This window comes from Pristis pectinata, chromosome 37 (genome assembly GCF_009764475.1).
Source record: "Pristis pectinata isolate sPriPec2 chromosome 37, sPriPec2.1.pri, whole genome shotgun sequence".
Classification (NCBI taxonomy): domain Eukaryota; kingdom Metazoa; phylum Chordata; class Chondrichthyes; order Rhinopristiformes; family Pristidae; genus Pristis; species Pristis pectinata.
The window spans coordinates 9,200,539-9,217,214 of record NC_067440.1 but is presented as its reverse complement, the minus strand read 5'-3'; the positions used below and the strand labels follow the sequence as shown (position 1 = coordinate 9,217,214).

At 43.9% G+C, this 16,676-nt stretch overlaps 1 protein-coding gene across 12 annotated transcripts in view; it reads left to right on the top strand.

The window, feature by feature from the left end:
• Positions 1–16,676, top strand: part of LOC127586470 (uncharacterized) — a 76,102-nt gene that overhangs the window by 29,360 nt on the left and 30,066 nt on the right. For 11 of the 12 annotated variants that reach the window (XM_052044473.1, XM_052044468.1, XM_052044465.1 and 8 more), the window contains 7 exons: positions 8,366–8,469; positions 9,599–9,725; positions 10,357–10,480; positions 11,588–11,715; positions 12,476–12,565; positions 14,523–14,585; positions 15,629–15,694. In XM_052044473.1, the coding sequence (XP_051900433.1) occupies positions 8,366–8,469; positions 9,599–9,725; positions 10,357–10,480; positions 11,588–11,715; positions 12,476–12,565; positions 14,523–14,585; positions 15,629–15,694 (702 nt within the window). The remainder of the gene's footprint in view (positions 1–8,365; positions 8,470–9,598; positions 9,726–10,356; positions 10,481–11,587; positions 11,716–12,475; positions 12,566–14,522; positions 14,586–15,628; positions 15,695–16,676) is intronic. The other variant, XM_052044474.1, reaches the window with a different exon arrangement.

The window sequence follows — 16,676 nt, the reverse complement described above, 5'->3', positions numbered from 1 at the left end:
GCCAGGTGATTTGAGTAAAAGAATAAAGATGTCTTGCCTCAATTTGTATATGTCCTTCAGGAGACTGACCTGGAGCATTGTGTATAGTTTTGGTCTCGCCTAAAAATAAAAGACCTACTTGCTGCACGGGAGTGCAGTGGAAATTCAGTTGAGCCAGGATGGGAGGGTGTGCTATATGAGCAGAGACTGAGTAGACCAGGCTTGTATTCTCTAGAGTTTAGAAGAATGAGAGGTGGTCTCATTGAAACTCTGTGTGAGTTTCCCCTGACTGAGGAATCTAGAACTAGATGTCACACACTCGGAATAATGGGTAGGCCTTTTAAGATCAAGAGGAGGAGCAGCTTTTTCATGAAGAGTGTGGTAAATCTTTGGATTTCACCACCCCAGAAGCCTGTGGAGACTCGGTCATTGAATTGATTTAAGATGAAGATTGATAGAATTCTGGATTTTAAGGAAATCCAGAGATGTGGATAGTGCAGGAATATTGAGCTGACACAGAAGATCAGACATGATCTTAATGAATGGTGAAGGAGGCTCACAAACACTTCCCACCCACCCCTCCCTGTCCCCTGGCACCTTTCCCTGCAACCACAGGAGGTGCAACACTTGTTCCTACACCTCCCCCACCACCACCCAGAGACCCAAACCACCCTTCCAGGTCTGAGAAAGATTCACATGTGCCTCCTCCAACCTTGTCTACTGTATTCAGTGCTCTATGTATTCAGCATAGACTAGGCGACCGTTTTGCGGAGCACCTACACTCTTTTATCTGCAGTGGCTACCCTGACCTGGTTGCATGCCATTCCAATTTCCCTTCTCATTCCCTGTCAGTCCTTGGCCATTCCCAGTACCAGGGTGAGGGCAAACGTAAACTAGAAAACCAGCACTTCGTATTCTGCCTGGGTGGTCTACAACTCAATAGTATGAGCATTGAATTTTCTAAATTTTGGGCAATCCACACTCCCTGTGCTCCTTTCTCTCTCCTGGTCCCTCCCCTCTCCCACCTGTTTCCATATGCCCATCATCCCTTCCTTCTCTGGTTCTACTTATCACCTTCCTTGCCAGATTCCAGCATCTACAGCCTCTTGTTTCCACAATCACCTCCCAACCTCCCCTCCCCTCACCTGGCTCTACCAGTCCTCTTTCTTTTTTTTCCTTATCTGTCTCTACCTATCACCCAGCAGCCACTTGTCTCCTAACTCCACCTCTCCCTTCTCCACCTGACTCCATCTGCCCATCATCTCCCTCCTTCCCTGGCTCCACCTATCACCTGCTAGCCCCTGCCTCACCCCTCCCTCTCCCCTTTCTTGAGTTGGAGCATTTGCAAAACATTCTGATCCTGGTCCCAGGGGCTCTGAAGCCAATTCTATACACCCATTGTCCGACGTGCTTCTCTCCATGTTCTTATTATGATAGAGCCAAGACCTGTCACCCCATTTGCTCTTCTGTCCCACCCTCCAAGCTGTGAGGGCCTCAGAAACAGATTTATTATCACTGACTTGTACGATGTGAAATTTGTTGTTTTGCGACGACAGTACAGTGCAAAAACATAAAATTATTATAGACTACAAAAATGAACAGTGCGAGGAAAAAAGGAATAATGAGGTAGTGTTCAGGGACCGTTCAGAAATCTGATGGCAGAGGAGAAGACGCTGTTTCTGAATCATTGAGTGTGGGTCTTCAGGCTCCTGTACCTCCTCCCCTATGGTATTAACGAGAACCTGTTGTTTACCTCACTTGATCAACCTTCCCTCTTCGGAATTGGAAAGGTACCTAAAGGGGGAAAGAGCAAGGGAATGGGACTGATGAGACTAACAGGAGCTGGCATTGACTCGATGGACCAAATAGCTTCCTTCACCACAATCAGAGGATTCAATGGGAGGAATCAGGCTGCAAAGTTGCATTGAGGCACAAGATCAACATGATATTGTAATGTGCAGAAAGCACAAAGGATGTGTGGCATACATCTCTTACTTTTTTCGTGCGGGAGGTGGCAGAGTTGGAGTAGGGACACTGTGCCACCACGCTGCCCCTTCTGGCAGAGGGAAAGAAAGGAAGAAAGTAAAAGTGCAGTGCTTGATGTAAATATTTGATTTCCACACAGTAACTCCATTCAGCTCAGCTCCTAAAAGCTCTTGTTTTAAAACTGCACGCTTTTCCCGCACTTTATTAAAAGGAAATGCAAAAAAAAAACCTTTTGTTGGAGCAAATGCTGACTGCCTGATGAAAAGTGACAGGTGGCAGCGTTGCATGCAACACGGGATCAACTGAGTCTTAGTGTCGCAAGGTTTATTGTGCTGCTGATTGGCCCAGGAACTGGGTGCGGCTGGGTCCTTGGAGCGTGTAATCGGTTGCTGTGGCCTGAAGGCTGTGCAAGAGGTTTGGCCGGAAAAATTGGGAGAGCATGAAATGAGACGGCGAATCGGTGGAGGGATATTAAGTGCACGTTGAGGTGATTTCCTTGGTCCAAGTTATTCAAAGTTAAGATTTTCCAGAGTGTTGCCTCAGTGGAACCCAGCCACAAAGATTTTCCAACGGGTTCTGCTTCGGGATTGTATTGGGTAAAGTAAGGATTGGCAATCTGGGCATTTGCTTACGAAACAGGGTCTGGAAAACAGGAAGAAAAGGCGGAGGCAATGGAAACTGAATGCTCTGGGGAGACGCTTCCTGCACCTGAAAGCCAAGAGGACAGAACAGATGTTGAAGGTTCTGTATATCTGCCTCTGGGCCCTGAACATGGTGAGATTACTGATGATTCTGTTAAGAAGCCAATGAATGGAGAGAAGCCTGTTTTGCATACCAACGTTAATAATGGGGAAAACTATGAGCTGCTGAGTGAAACAACAGGAAATAGGGAATCCATGGGAGAATGTGCACAATTTGCTGGGGGAATCGGGACCATCTCTGCCAACATGGCACCCGTCACCAAGCCAGATGATTTCAGACCCTCGGCAAGCAAAGAGTATCTTGAAAGTGTTTCCCCGGGCAGATGCATAAATTTAAATGTGCAGGTTGCAAAGGCAAACATTCCTGAGACGTGTATATCTAAGAGTGAAGCAGATGGGACGAACCTTTCCGGGTCGCACGTCCTTGAGATTGAGGCAGCACAGACAAACGTGCTTGCATCTGTCATCTCTGCGCCTGAATCTGGAGGGACAATTCTTCCTGATGTGGCCATTTCTAAGCTTGAAGCTGAAGAGTCAAATCTTCCTGAGTCAGCATTCTCTGAGCTTCAAGCTGAGGAAAGAGCCCATCCTGAATCTAAAGTCTCCAAGCCTGAAGATGGAAGGATAGATGTGCCAGGATCACCGATTTCCGTGGCTGAAGGTAGGCAATCAGATTGTGCTGGGTCATCCATTTCTGGGCCTGAAGCTGGACTGTTGAACCTTCCCGAATCAACGATTTCTGGGACTGAAGCTGAAAGGAAAACCTGTTGTGGAGTGGCAGTCTCCAAGCCTGAAGACAGAGGGACAAACCATGCAGGGTGTACTGTCTCTGGGTTTGAATCTGGTGAGCTGAACTGTCCTAGGTCAGCAACTCCTGAACCTGGAGGTAGAGGGTCATTTCAGTCAGAGATGGCCATCTCTGAGCCTGAAGTTGCAGAATTTATCATTACTGAGTCAGAGGTTGCTAATCCTGAAGCTGAAAGGAAAACGCCTCGTAAATCAGCAGTGTCCGAAAGTGAGGACAAAAGTACAAACGTGCTGGGGTCGGCAACCCCTGGGGATAAAGGTAAAGGGTCAAATTGTGCAGAGTCACCCATCTCTGGGCCTGAATCCGGAGGGTCAAACCTTCCAGGGTTTTCTGTGTCTGAAAATGAACCTGATCCAAGTTTGAAATTACAGCTCCAACAAAAATATAAGCTAGTAAGTATGGAGATTTCTAGTATGTCCCAACAGGAATCCGAATGTCGATGCACAGAGGATTCTGGTGTACAAAGTTCGTACACTGGGCGAAGTTCCCTCCATTCGTCTCTGGATGAGCCGGATACCTGTGAATTTAAAAATAGGGGAATTGATTTTAGATCCGTGGAGAATCTTGCCCATGCTGAGGAAACAGCTGTCGATTTGAATATCTCTGAAGATTCAGTGGCACTTGAACCAGCAGAATGTGTGGAAGAGCAAGTGAGCGTTTCGGTCAATTGCTGCAATATGCCTACCCCTGAAATGGAGGGAGACTCCATGGTAACATTCGTAGAACCTTCCTCGCTGACTCTGACTGGGGCAGATGTTTCAGATGTTATAGTGGAACGTCCAATGGTCTCTGGGTCTAAAGTCCAGCCAGAAAGTAGTGATCAAAATGGTGCCTGTAAGCTACAGGACTTGCAGGAAGAACAGACTACCTACACCACAGGGTCGGAAAACCAAGAGGGGTCAGTGCACTCCAATTCTCGAAAGCGCAAGAGGGGGAGAAGAAGGAAGAAGAAATTTTGTGGCATTACACAGACAGACTGTGCCTCAGGGCACACTGATGTCTCAGCAGCTAGGGGTCCCCTGGTTGGAGAGAGCACTGTTCCATTGCTGCCTGTCAGTGCAGTGATATGTTCTGTTGGGAATGGAGCAAATGAGTTAAGGAGTGAAGAGCTACGAGTTGATACAATAGACGTTTCCAACTTGGAGACGGTGGGCTGGGATCAACCTGAAGAAGGCACTGAAAGTAAGCATATTTTCCATACCGAATCAGTTTTTAGTTTGGCATTGATTTTAAAGCATGTCATTGTACCAGTGTTAAGGATCAAGTGCAGGAGTAGGCCCATGAGGTCCCTTGAGCCCTCTCTGCCATTCATTGCAATCAAGGCAGATCCTCTGCCTTATCCCTTATCAGACCTAATTCTCATTCCAGAAATCTACTGCACTCAGTCTTAAAATCTATAACGTGTAACCGTCCAAGCCTTCTGGGGTAGAGAATCCCAAAAATTCACAGCTCCCCGAGAGAAGAAATTTCAACCATGTGACAGTACTAAAGACCAACATCACATACTGAATGATCCATGGTTCTGGACTCTCCTGCCAGGGAAGCCAGTCTCTCAATATCTGCTCTGCTGAACCTGTGAATAATTGTATTATTAATAAGATTGCTCCCATTCTTCTAAATTCAAGGGAATGTCGGTCTGTTCTACTTGACCTTTCCTCATAGGACAGCTCTCTCATTCTCACAATTATTCTAATAAGCATTTGTTGCACCCCCTCTATGACAAATTTCTTCTTTCTTTCAGTAAGAGCAGAAAATGCTGGAAGCTGTTAGCAGATCAGGCAGCATCTGTGGAATGGGAACCTGAATTAATGTTTCAGGTCAATTGCCCTTCATCAGAACTGGAAAAGTGAGAAAACAAGTTTGTTTTAATTTGCAGAGAGGAAAGAGGCTACTCAGAACTAAGGAGATAAATGTGAGTTTGTCCAAGTGATGATACTTTCAGAGCTATGTAGTTTATAGATGGATGAGGGCAGTTGGAAAAGTATAGGTGGGCAAAGCCAGTGGTTGGAGTGGGAGTGAAATTTTCCATCCAGCTCCAACAAAACCCAACTTAAACTCAAAGAAGAGCACCTCATTTTCCATCCAGGCCTGCCTTTCCCATTTCCTTCAGTCAGTTTTGTTGCAATATAACCTTGACAAAGGGTCTTCAACCTGAGATGTAAGCCATCTAGCTTCCCACAGATGCTGTCTGATTAGCTGAGTGCTTCCAGTATTTTGTTTTAATTTCAGACTTCCAGCATCTCTTTTTATGATTTTTATTTCATTCATCTGTAACATTAACTGAGTTTTCCTTTCTCCACATATGCTCCCCGATCTGTTGAGTATTTCCAACGTTCTCATTAGTTTCAGATTTCCAATAACTATTCTATTCTGCATCTTGCATTTCCAACATGATCCAGTTGTCTGGGAGGTAGTGGCACCAAGCCAGGTAGGGGAATCCAATTAAGAACTTTTTTGACCTGCAGCTTGATTGTGGGACTCCACCAAAAGCATCTAATTTCACCTTCAAAACATCAGTCATCCGGACCCCTGGCTCTGCTGAAAACTCCCTTTGTAGTCACAGTGGTCCTGATACTCTCCCAGTCTACAAGTCCAGTCTCGAACTCTATCAAAACTCTGCTGCCCTTGCCTTTTGTTTTATCTATTGAGTCGGAACATGCAGATGGGTAGCCTGTACTCTACAGCATTGTAGGTTTTGGATGATTCTCAGCATTAAAGGAGCTTTATAAATGCAGATTGTTGTTATAAAGTGGCTTAACAGCACCTTGGCAGCAGAATTATGTGTGGCATCAAACAACCAAATTCATCCGACTTGGAGCAGTGTAGCGGGAGACTCGCTAGTAATTGAAAGTAGTGATTTAAAACAGATATACAGTAAGTGTCTTGGGCTCAGTTTTGAAGTCCATGTTTAAGTGAAGCTGCCCCTAGTTTGGGGAATTCAGCAGAGAAAATATCTTTCAGTATTTTTAATGTTGCCATATTTTATGGCAGAAGTTTTAAGCACCATGGTCGTCATCGACTCGTTGGGCCGAAAGACCTGTATCCATGCTGTATTGTTCTATGACTCTATAAAATGATCTTTTGTTTAACCCTTTTGACAATTGCCCTCAATTTATTAACTGCTCTGCTCTGAAAGCGTTGTGTCACCTGGACAACCCTGGACTCCACCCTTTCACAAACATTCTCTTTGTTCTCTCCACCTTTCCCTCTGCAACTTAAAATACTCTTGCTTTCTCACTTTTCTAATCCTGATGAGTCGTTGACTTGAAACATTATCTCCATTTCTCTGCCCACAGATGCTGCCTGATCTGAGAACTACCAGCATTTTCTGCTTATTCCAGCGTCCAACATCTGCAATTACTTGATTTGCATTTCCTTTCCTTTTTCTAGCCAAGAAAACAAAACCATACACTTTTTTTTCTTGGGCAACGCACACAAAATGCTGGAGGAACAGCAGGTCGGGCATCATCTATGGAGGGAAATGAACAGTTGACGTTTTGGGCTGAGACCCTTCATCTGGACTGGAAAGGAAGAGGGCAGAAGCCAGAATAAAAGGGGAGGGGGAGGAGCACGAGCTGGCAGGCGATACGTGAGTTCACCTATCACCTCCCAGCTTCTCACATCATTCCCTTTTTCCCTCCCTCCCCCACCCACCTACCTTCCCCCTCTCACCTGGATTGCCTGTCACCTGCCAGCTCATGCTCCTCCCCCTGCCCTTTTATTCTGGCTTCTTCCCAGATGGTGAGCATCCTTAGTGATGGATGCTGCCACCTTGAGGCACCACCTCTCAAGATGTCTTCAATGGTGGGGAGGGTTGTGCCCGTGATGGAGCTGGCTGAGTCAACAACCCCCTGTGGCCTCTTGTGATTCTTTGCATTGGAGCCTCCATACCAGACTGTGATGCAACCAGTCAAAATACTCTCCACCGTACATCTGTAGAAATTTGCAATGAAAAGCTTACTTGCAGCAGCATCACAGGCACAGCATCAAATAGACAACATTCACAAGAAAAACATAAATTGACAAAAAATATACAAAATTAAACAAGAACATAATTAGAACAAAAAACAAAGTCTGTTGTAGTACAATGATGTGGGGATAATATGGATCCCCAGCAGAGTGGGATGATTAGGTAATTTCCCCCCTCAGTAAAGCCTGATGACTAACAGCACTATCTGAGATTGATTTTGTGCATAGTTTGTCTGTAACTATCCTCCAGTAACTGTATTTTTCTAGAGAACTTGTGCAGGTTTTACTGGAAGATGTTGCTGCATTTTTGGTCATGAATTCTGTATCCTCTGTTCCATAAATTTAAACTTGAGTAAATTGGCGTGAATTGTTATACAGTAGATGTTGACGTGAGCCCAGTCGTGCACTTGCTCAGCGTTCAATTCACTGGCTGACAGTGTTGTGAGTAGAGGCTGTTGGAGCCGGGGTGGGAGAAACAATGCTGGGTGCACGGTGGAACTCCCTCTGTGTACAATTCTCAATGAAGAAAACCCTGTCCATCTAACCCATTATTCTAACTATGATTCTCATTGTGCAGAATGACAAAGCCTGAATCCTTTGTTTCATCCACTGCAGGATTCCAATGAGCTCATTTTCCCATGCTGTCCAATGTCACTGTATTTAATTCTGTCCCTCTCACTGCAACCTGTGGGATCCCAGTCCATTCTCTGTATCCCAGATGGACTGCAGTTAGTGAAACCTGTAAAATATTTCCAAATCAACTAGTGTTAACCTCTGAAATTTATCCATAGTGCTCCTATTTATAGGCAACTTCAATAAAGAAGGATACTCATTTACTGGAGGGCCAGTGCATTATTCAGATGTGCAAGATGACCATACTATTGAGGGTTGGCTGGTTAATAGTGATGTCTTTTACATCCAGGACATGTGCTGTTAAACAATGAGGAGAAAGTTGAGACAGAACCTCTGACTACAAGTGTAGAAAGCTTGGGGGAAAAGGTGACGGACGAGCAGGAAATAGAGAAGGTAAGTGACACATAGTGTTGGCAAGTAGTATTGATGATTCTTTCTTAAAATGGCCATTCCCACCTTCTCCAGAGAATGGTATCTTCGTCTCTGGTATTTTCCTTCTGAATCCCTCCCTTAGATGCAGTTTCACAAGCATCAAGAGGTGGAGGGCCATAGTGTATGAAAAGTTGAGTCTGCCTCAGTTGGTGGCCTGAGACCAGCACATTAGCCAGATGGTTCTTGTGACCTTGATGATGAATGCTGGATTGTGGTGGGAAGGGGCTTTTCCCCTCTTGAGCCAAGGGGAAAATGAGCTCCCACAGCAGCATAGCAATAGTTGAGACCAACGAGGAGCACTTAACTTTACTTCCTCATCCACTTTTGAACTTGCTATCCGCCACCAATATCCTTATCTATCCTACCAAAATCTTTCCCAGTTGAGAAGGGGATTTTTCAGAGTTGGTGGGATGGGGTAGGGGTGGCCTATATGATTTTAAAATTCAATGTTGGCACCATGCATGCCTGGATTTTGACCTATGACACCTAAGATTTTGCTCATTTGGGCAGTTATAATGTGCTGGTCATGGATCCATCCTTCTCATAGGTTCCAGAGGCCTTGTTGGGCGTTGGGCACCACTGGTACTGGAGGGAGTGACTCAGCAGAGGAAAAGTGATTTCTGATTTCATCTCAACTTGCTCTTCCTCTCTTGCATCTCTTAACCTTCTTTCCCACCCTTTCTTTTTCCAACTACTACTATATCCCCTTACCTTCTGAGCCCCATGATCTAATGTACCGTCACCTCTTTCCTTCTCTTCTCCCCCTTATCCCCCCCCCCCCCACCACCCCTTTTATTCTTGCTGCCCTGTACTAAACAACTCCAAGCAGTATATTTTGCACCACATCTTCAGGCTGCCAAGGCTGAATATTGTGTGTCTCTACTTGTACAATGGTTGAGAGAGATCAAATCTAAGTTTCATCTTCCAGTTATGCAGAGAGCAAACTTCCCATTTTAAAGATGGATTAAGACCATCCCTGCATAAAACTCCATGTGTAACACTGTGTGGCAACCATTCCCCCTTCGGGTATCAAACTGAGTATATTTTTCTCAGTTAAAGCGATTGACTTTCACACTCATCTATGTTTAAGGCTGAAGTAAAAGAAGCTGATAAGATCATCGAAGAAGCAAATGATCATGTGGCAGAGATTCCAGAAGAGCTGGGTCACAAAACGAAAGCAAAACCAGTGGGAAAACACAAGAAGACAACCAAATCAGGTGACGAAGTGATGCACTTTTCTCCAACTTCTAACCTTAGTTTTCTCCAGCCTTCATCAGCCCGTCAGTAAATTATTTCTGTGTTGTAGTAATAGCTTACCATGAATATATGGCTGTCTTTCAGAAGAAAGTGAAGGTGGCAATAATTGTAGTCAAATTCTCTGCTCTTCTCCACCCCCCCCCCCCCCCCCCACCGCCCCCACAACTCCCACTTATCACAACTGTGAAAAATGTGGTTTTACTGAGCTAATAAGAGACTCCTCAATTTCATGTGAATGTGAATTCAGCCCACTTGATGATGCCTTGTTTGGCCTAGCAATTCCTCTAAGGAGGGCAAGGAAAATTACTCTGAATATTATTTGCAGAGAATCATTGATCCTGCTCACAAATTGGATCTATTCTCTCTCCAACAACATGCCATTCTTTAAGTAGAGTCATAGTGGCATATAGCATGGAAACAGGCCCTTTAGCCCAACTTATCCATGCCGATTGTGTTGCCCAGCGAATTAGTTCCATCAGCCCACATTTGGTCGAAAAGTGCATTCTCCATAACACATCCAATTATAAAATGCAGTGTTTGGGCTTGCAGTTGAGCCTGGCGTTTATTATTCTCTCATTCTTCCTCAAATAGGGCATCAACTGATTGTGAGTAACCTGGATTCCTCAAAGACATTTGGTGAGCTCCAAATCGCTGTCATCCGCTTCTTCATGGAGAAACAGTTATCAGTCACTTCAATTGGGATCAGGAAATCCAGGTAGAGAGAGGCACATGATCCTCATTTGAACTGCCCTAGTTTTGCTTGTTCCTTGTGCCCTTCAACAGCCAGAACAAGTAATGGTTACCAGATTCCCTTCCCTGAAGGTTATTTGTAAACTGGTTGCTTTCAGTTGAAAACTAGCCAATTTCCACAACTTGCTATAGCGGGATTTGAATTTGCCGGTTCTTGGTTTGTAGTTCCGACGGTCAACATTTATTTAGCTCTGCTTTACATGGTTTGTCCCAAGGCATTGCACACATACATCAAACAAAACTTGATATGAGCATCATATGAAAATATTGTGGCTGAAATAGTCAGTGGGGTAGGTTTTGAGGAGTATCTTGGAGGGAAGAGGGGAGATTTGAGGAATTTTTAAATGATTTATTCATTCACCAGATATGGACAACATTGGCAGTGCTGGAATTTATTGCCCTTGCTAATTGCTCCTGAATGAAGGCAATTAAGAATTACTTGCATAAGTGAGTCACATAGAGGCCAGAGTAGATAAGGACAGATATTTCTTTTCCTGAAGGACATCAGTCAACGTACTGTGTTTTTAAAATATTCCAGTTGTTTTGCAGTTTCTGATATTGAGATTTCTCATTTATTTAGTTCTTTGAATTTAATTTTTCCAGTGGTTTGGGATTTGAACTTGTCTCTGGATTAGTAGTCCATGCATATAGTTCCAGAGATTTAGATGTGAAAAAGAAAGGCCTGGTTGTCCCCTAGTGCAATTAAATTTGGGAATGATCATGAGGTTAGGATAGGAAGAGCATGGAAAGCTTGTAGAATTGCAGGGTTGGAGGCATTTCCAGAGATTGGGAATGGTTTGAAATCGGGAAGCAAACTCATTGGAAATTGCCAGAACTCGTACTGACTGTAATTCTTTAATGCAAAAACACTTGCAGGTGGCTATGACAATCTAATGAATGACATGCATTTAACCTGTTGTATAATTAAGTTGTTGGATGCTTAATATGGGACAGTGGTCTGTCTCTTAATCGGTTATCCGTCTTGATGGTACTAATGCAGTAATACTAACATTATAGTCAGCTTCCATACATCTAACTGCTGGGTTTTGTTTCTCTTTCCCTACCCCTTTAGAAAACGTGGCCGTGTAACGTTTCTCACTAGGAAAGATCTAATCCAAGCACTGCAAAGCAATGGCGAGGAATTGTTGGGCCGCACTTTGCAATTACGTAGACCAGAACGGATTGAAAAGCCTTTAACGCGTATGATGGCTTAATTCAATTTTTTTGACAGCTACAACTAATGTAGGGTTTTCTTCTTCACTAGTTTCAGTCAGAGACACCCTGCAACTACTACCTTCCCACATCCCTCTCCATTCTGTTGCTCCATCTTTGGCCTGCTTTACCCACCTATTTTCTGATTTTTCCCTTTGAATATTTCATGCTACTTTCAGAAAACCAACATTTTATCATAAGTGGATGATTTATTTTGAGTTGCGTCAGTAACAACCAATGTCAAGATGATTGGATGATTCCCTAGCAAACCAATTTTGATGAGCACCCTGCTATATGAAGTTGATATTTGTAAAAAAAAAATAAATCCAGGGTGGCACAGTAGCGTAGCGGTTAGCGCGACACTATTTTACAGTGCCAGCAATCAGGGTTCGATTCCCATCGCTGTCTGTAAGGAGTTTGTACGTTCTCCCCTGTCTGTGTGGGTTTGCTCCGGGTGCTCCGGTTTCCTCCCACATTCCAAAGACGTACGGGTAGGTTAATATGGGTTTAAAAAATGGGCGGTGCGGACTCGTTGGGCCGGAAGGGCTTGTTACCACGCTGTAAATAAATAAAGTAAAATAAAAAATAACTATCATCCACTCATTGCATTTTTCTGGAGAAATTGCCCTGATTTTATTGATAGAAGTTCTTATCTCATATGCCTCGTGGATAGTATATATGGATAATAGAATGTTCTCAATAAGTATTCTTGTCAGGTTTAATATACGTATTTCTTTCTGCTTAAAAGCTCACCATGGGAAGAAACGAAAGCTGATGGAATTAGACCAGGACTCTACGGTGCCATGTCTGACAAAGAAGAAAAAAATTCAAAAGTTGTGTATGTAACACTTTCCTTGATTATTTAAGATGGTGTTGTGTCATAAGCAGGCATTACAGTTGAAAGCATTGCACTTCAAACATATTTTGTGGCAGGGCCTTATGGGGAGGGTGTGTTTGTTATGGGCAGCTTCCACCAGGAGCAATGTATTAAACATAAAAAGGATACTCACAACACGATCAGCCAAGTATAATTCTGGCAGTTCCCAGAAGTAGCTCTTAGGAGGATCATTCAATTAATTCAGAGGTCAGTGTTCTTGAGTGAATTTTTGAACACTCTTTTGAGGCCTGAAGGCTGTAATGTTCCTAGTCAGAAAATGAAGTGGTGTTCCCTGTGCTTGCGTTAAGCTTAATTGGAAACTGTTAGAAGCAGAGAACAGCACAGCAAGATCAGAACAAGAGTGAGATGTAGACAGTTAACTTGAAGCACAGGGTTAATAACTTGCAAACCGAATTTGCACAGTGGGGAGACTGATTTGCAGCACATTTGTCTGCTTTTAGTCTCCTCACGTGGAGGAGCCCATATCATAGGCAACAAGCAATATAAAGTAGACGAAGAAATGCCAATAAATTCTTTTTCACATGTAAATTGTTTTTTTGGGGCCTTGGCTGAGAGGAAGAGAGGAGATAAAAGGGCTGGTGTTCCAATTTCTGCAGTTGGTTGGCACAGTGACACAGCTAGTAGAGCTGCTGTCTCACAGCTCCAACGACCTAGGTTCAGTCCTGACCTCTGGTGCTGTTTGTGTGGAGTTTGCATGTTCTCCTTGCAACTGAGTGGGTTTCCCCCAGATGGATAAGGTGGTAAAGAAGCTGTATGGCATGCTTGCCTTCAACGGTCGGGGCATTGAGTATAAAGGTTGGGAAGCCATGCTGCAGCGGTATAAAACTTTGGTCAGGCAGGGTTTGATCTTGACCTCGGGTGCTGTATGTGTGGAGATAACACATTCTTCCTTTAACCATGTGGGTTGCTTCTGGGTGCTCCTTTTCCTACCATCCCTAAGATGTGCAGGTTGGGAGGTTAATTGGCTGCTGTAAGTTACCCCTAGTGTGTAGGTAAGTGCAGAATCTGGGGGGAGTTGATGAGAATGTGGGGAGAATAGGGGGAAAAAAAAGGGGGCTAGATAAATTTGGTTTAGTGTAAATGGGAGGTTGATGGGCAGTGTGGCCCTGGGCCTGTTCCCAAGCTGTATCTCTCTACGACTCTGAGTAAATCAAAGGAGGATAACTCATCAACTTCTAGGGAACAAATTACTTGTTGGGGAAGAGGGGAAACTTTTATTACAAAATATTCATTTATAAACAAGATGTGAATGTTGCTGGCAATGCCAACACCCCTTCTCCATCCCCATTTGCCTGATAGTCATACACCATGGAAGCAGGCCATTCGGCCCACCTTGTCCATTCCAACCAGTGGGCACTCATCCATGGGTCTGGACTGGCATATAGACCAGCACTTATTGTCCCTCCTGTATTTCCTGAGGAGGCATTTAAGGCATGGATGCACTCTTTCACTGTGGAGACCCTCCCCCAATTTATTTCATCAGGAGGCACTGTAACAAAGGAAAGCAGGGAAGTTCTTTCTGGTGACACGAGACTGCAGATGCTGGAGTCTGGAGCAACACACTAAGCACTGGAGGACCTCAGCAGGTCAAGCAGCATCTATGGAGGGAAATAAACAAACACTCAGTCTGGTCCAGGTGAAGGGTCTCTACCCGAAACATCGACTGTCCATTTCCTTCCATAGATGCTGCCTGACCCAGTGCTTTGTCTGAGGCTTGAGTTCTTTCTGGTGTCCCAACCAACTTGTTGAAATAGGTAATAGGATCATTATCACCCATTTATTTGTGGGATCTTGCCGTAAAGCACTTTGTGCCATTGGGGAGGGGAAAAAAAGGTATACAAGTGAATACCTTTCTCATAATGTGTTTAACAAGTTCTTTATTTTTGTCTTTCAAAAGCTGTTTCAAATAAGAAGAGCAGGAAGTACTCTGCATTTCTCATAAGGAAAAGAAAGTCACGAGGTATGCTTTCAAACCTTTCCTGAAACGAAGCTGCCTAGAGAAACACAACTTCAGCACAGTCAGTTACAGTGGGGTTGGCAAGGAGGCAACAAAGTGTTCTGGTTTGTCTGAGGGCTGACCATGGATTATAAATGTATCAGTTCATATACTACTGACCCACACAGATTGGAGTGACATGGTGGATTTTATGAAATGACCCAAGTTGAGGTGAATCTCAGAATTTTTCAGTACAAAAGGGAGATCTGGTGCAGATCTAGAGCCAAGCAGGCCAGAAGTTTTCAAGCTTTATTGTCTGCCGCTGGATTGCTTGATGATGATCAGTCCAGCTCTAAGTGTAGTTAGCTTCTGTACCCTTTTGATAGATACGGGCTTTTCAAAGCCTTTAATTATCTCAAAGTCATATAGGATGACTTGCTGTCTTTGGAGAATTGGAATTGTCGACCTTTGGAATCCAAGGGTTAGTGAGCAGGAAATTTAGACTTGTCTAGCCTCACAATTTTGGTGGTCCAGTGAAAAATAGGTGTAGATAAGTGCCCCTGGGAATAGGATGAGCAGGGGATCAGGTCATGATTGAGACCCAATGGCAGTGTTTCAATGGATAGTCTTCTCGTCAGGTGTCAGTTCACATACCACTTAAGGAACTTGATTACACTGGACCTACACTTTGAGTGCAACACTGGAAGAGTGCTCCAAACTAGATGTACTCTCTTTTAGTCTAGAGGTCTTTCCCTTGCCTTCCCATCTATTTTATCAGGGACATTATTAGAAAGTAGAGCAGTGGCATTTTTCCTGGCATTCCCTGCTAACACTTAGTCGCAAACAACTTCTCAAATAGATAATCTGATCATTATCACTCAGTTATGTCAGATCTTGCTGTGCACCTTTGACAGTCACTGCTCCTTCATTACAAAAGAGTGGTTTCGCCTCACTGATTGTAAAATGCTTTGGGGGGAGGGGAGCTGGGGGAAAAGTTATATAAATGGATGTCTCCCTCTCACTGTGTTCACACAGTTCTTTTCACTTTCACTTCCACTTCTCAACAGTTGTTTCACCCAAGAAAAGCAGGAGAAATTCTCTAACTCCAATCAAGAAGGAAAAAATGATACAAGGTAAACTCGAACCTTTCTTGGAATGAAAATGTACTCTTCTGGCCGCCTTCCGTGTAGTCAGTTACCATGTGGTTGGAAGGGAGGCTGTGAAGCGTTCAAGTTTGTTCTGCAGGCTGTTGTCAATGCTTCACTGAGGAGAAAAGGTGGACTTTGTTGAGTGTTCAAGTTGAGGTGAATCCCAGAATCTTTTGGTACAGAGGGACGCTTGATACAGACCTAGGGCAAAGCAGACCAGATGGTTTTGGGTTCAGTTCTTGGATGATGCTGAATTACCTGATAGTCAGGGCAGCTGTGATGCCATCCCAGCTAGTCACTGTATCACTAACTTGCACAGTTTTGAAACTACCCTTATTATTAATTTGTTCCTGTGTTTCAGAAGATAACCAAGTGGAGACAATGTCCATTAGAGACTGGTGTCTAAGATTACTAAATACTTTGATTGCTGAAGAATGATAATCTCTAAGTAGTACTTTCAATTGGAAATTTTCGGATTACAAAACCCATTGTTCAGGCAAAACCAGGAGTGCCTACCTTAGTGTTTTTCTTTGTTCATCCTCTTCTCTCAGTTTCAGTGTTTTTTTTTCTAAACAGTTTTGAGTAAAACTATGCCTTCTATATCCCTTTTTTTTGTTGCAGTGTCTAGCTTGTGACCTTTTCTAATTTGTGCCTGCTTTTATTCTTGGATACCGGTCTCTAATGGACATTGCCTCCGCTGTTATTTCCTGAAACACATTAATAATAAGGCTTCAGTTCCTGAACTATGCAAGTTAGTGCTGCAGTGGGGAGTGAATTCAACCCTAAGATGCCTGAGGTGGCAAAATATTTCTCCTTCGATATTTCACAGTGAATTTCGTAATTGGCGTGATTTTTATCAAATATCTCCTTATTTTCCCTGCTGCCCCCATTCCCTCTTCCCCCACCCTCCCGGCAATTTCTTAAACTTGCTTAAACTTCCTGACCTACTGAGTTCCTCCAGCATTTT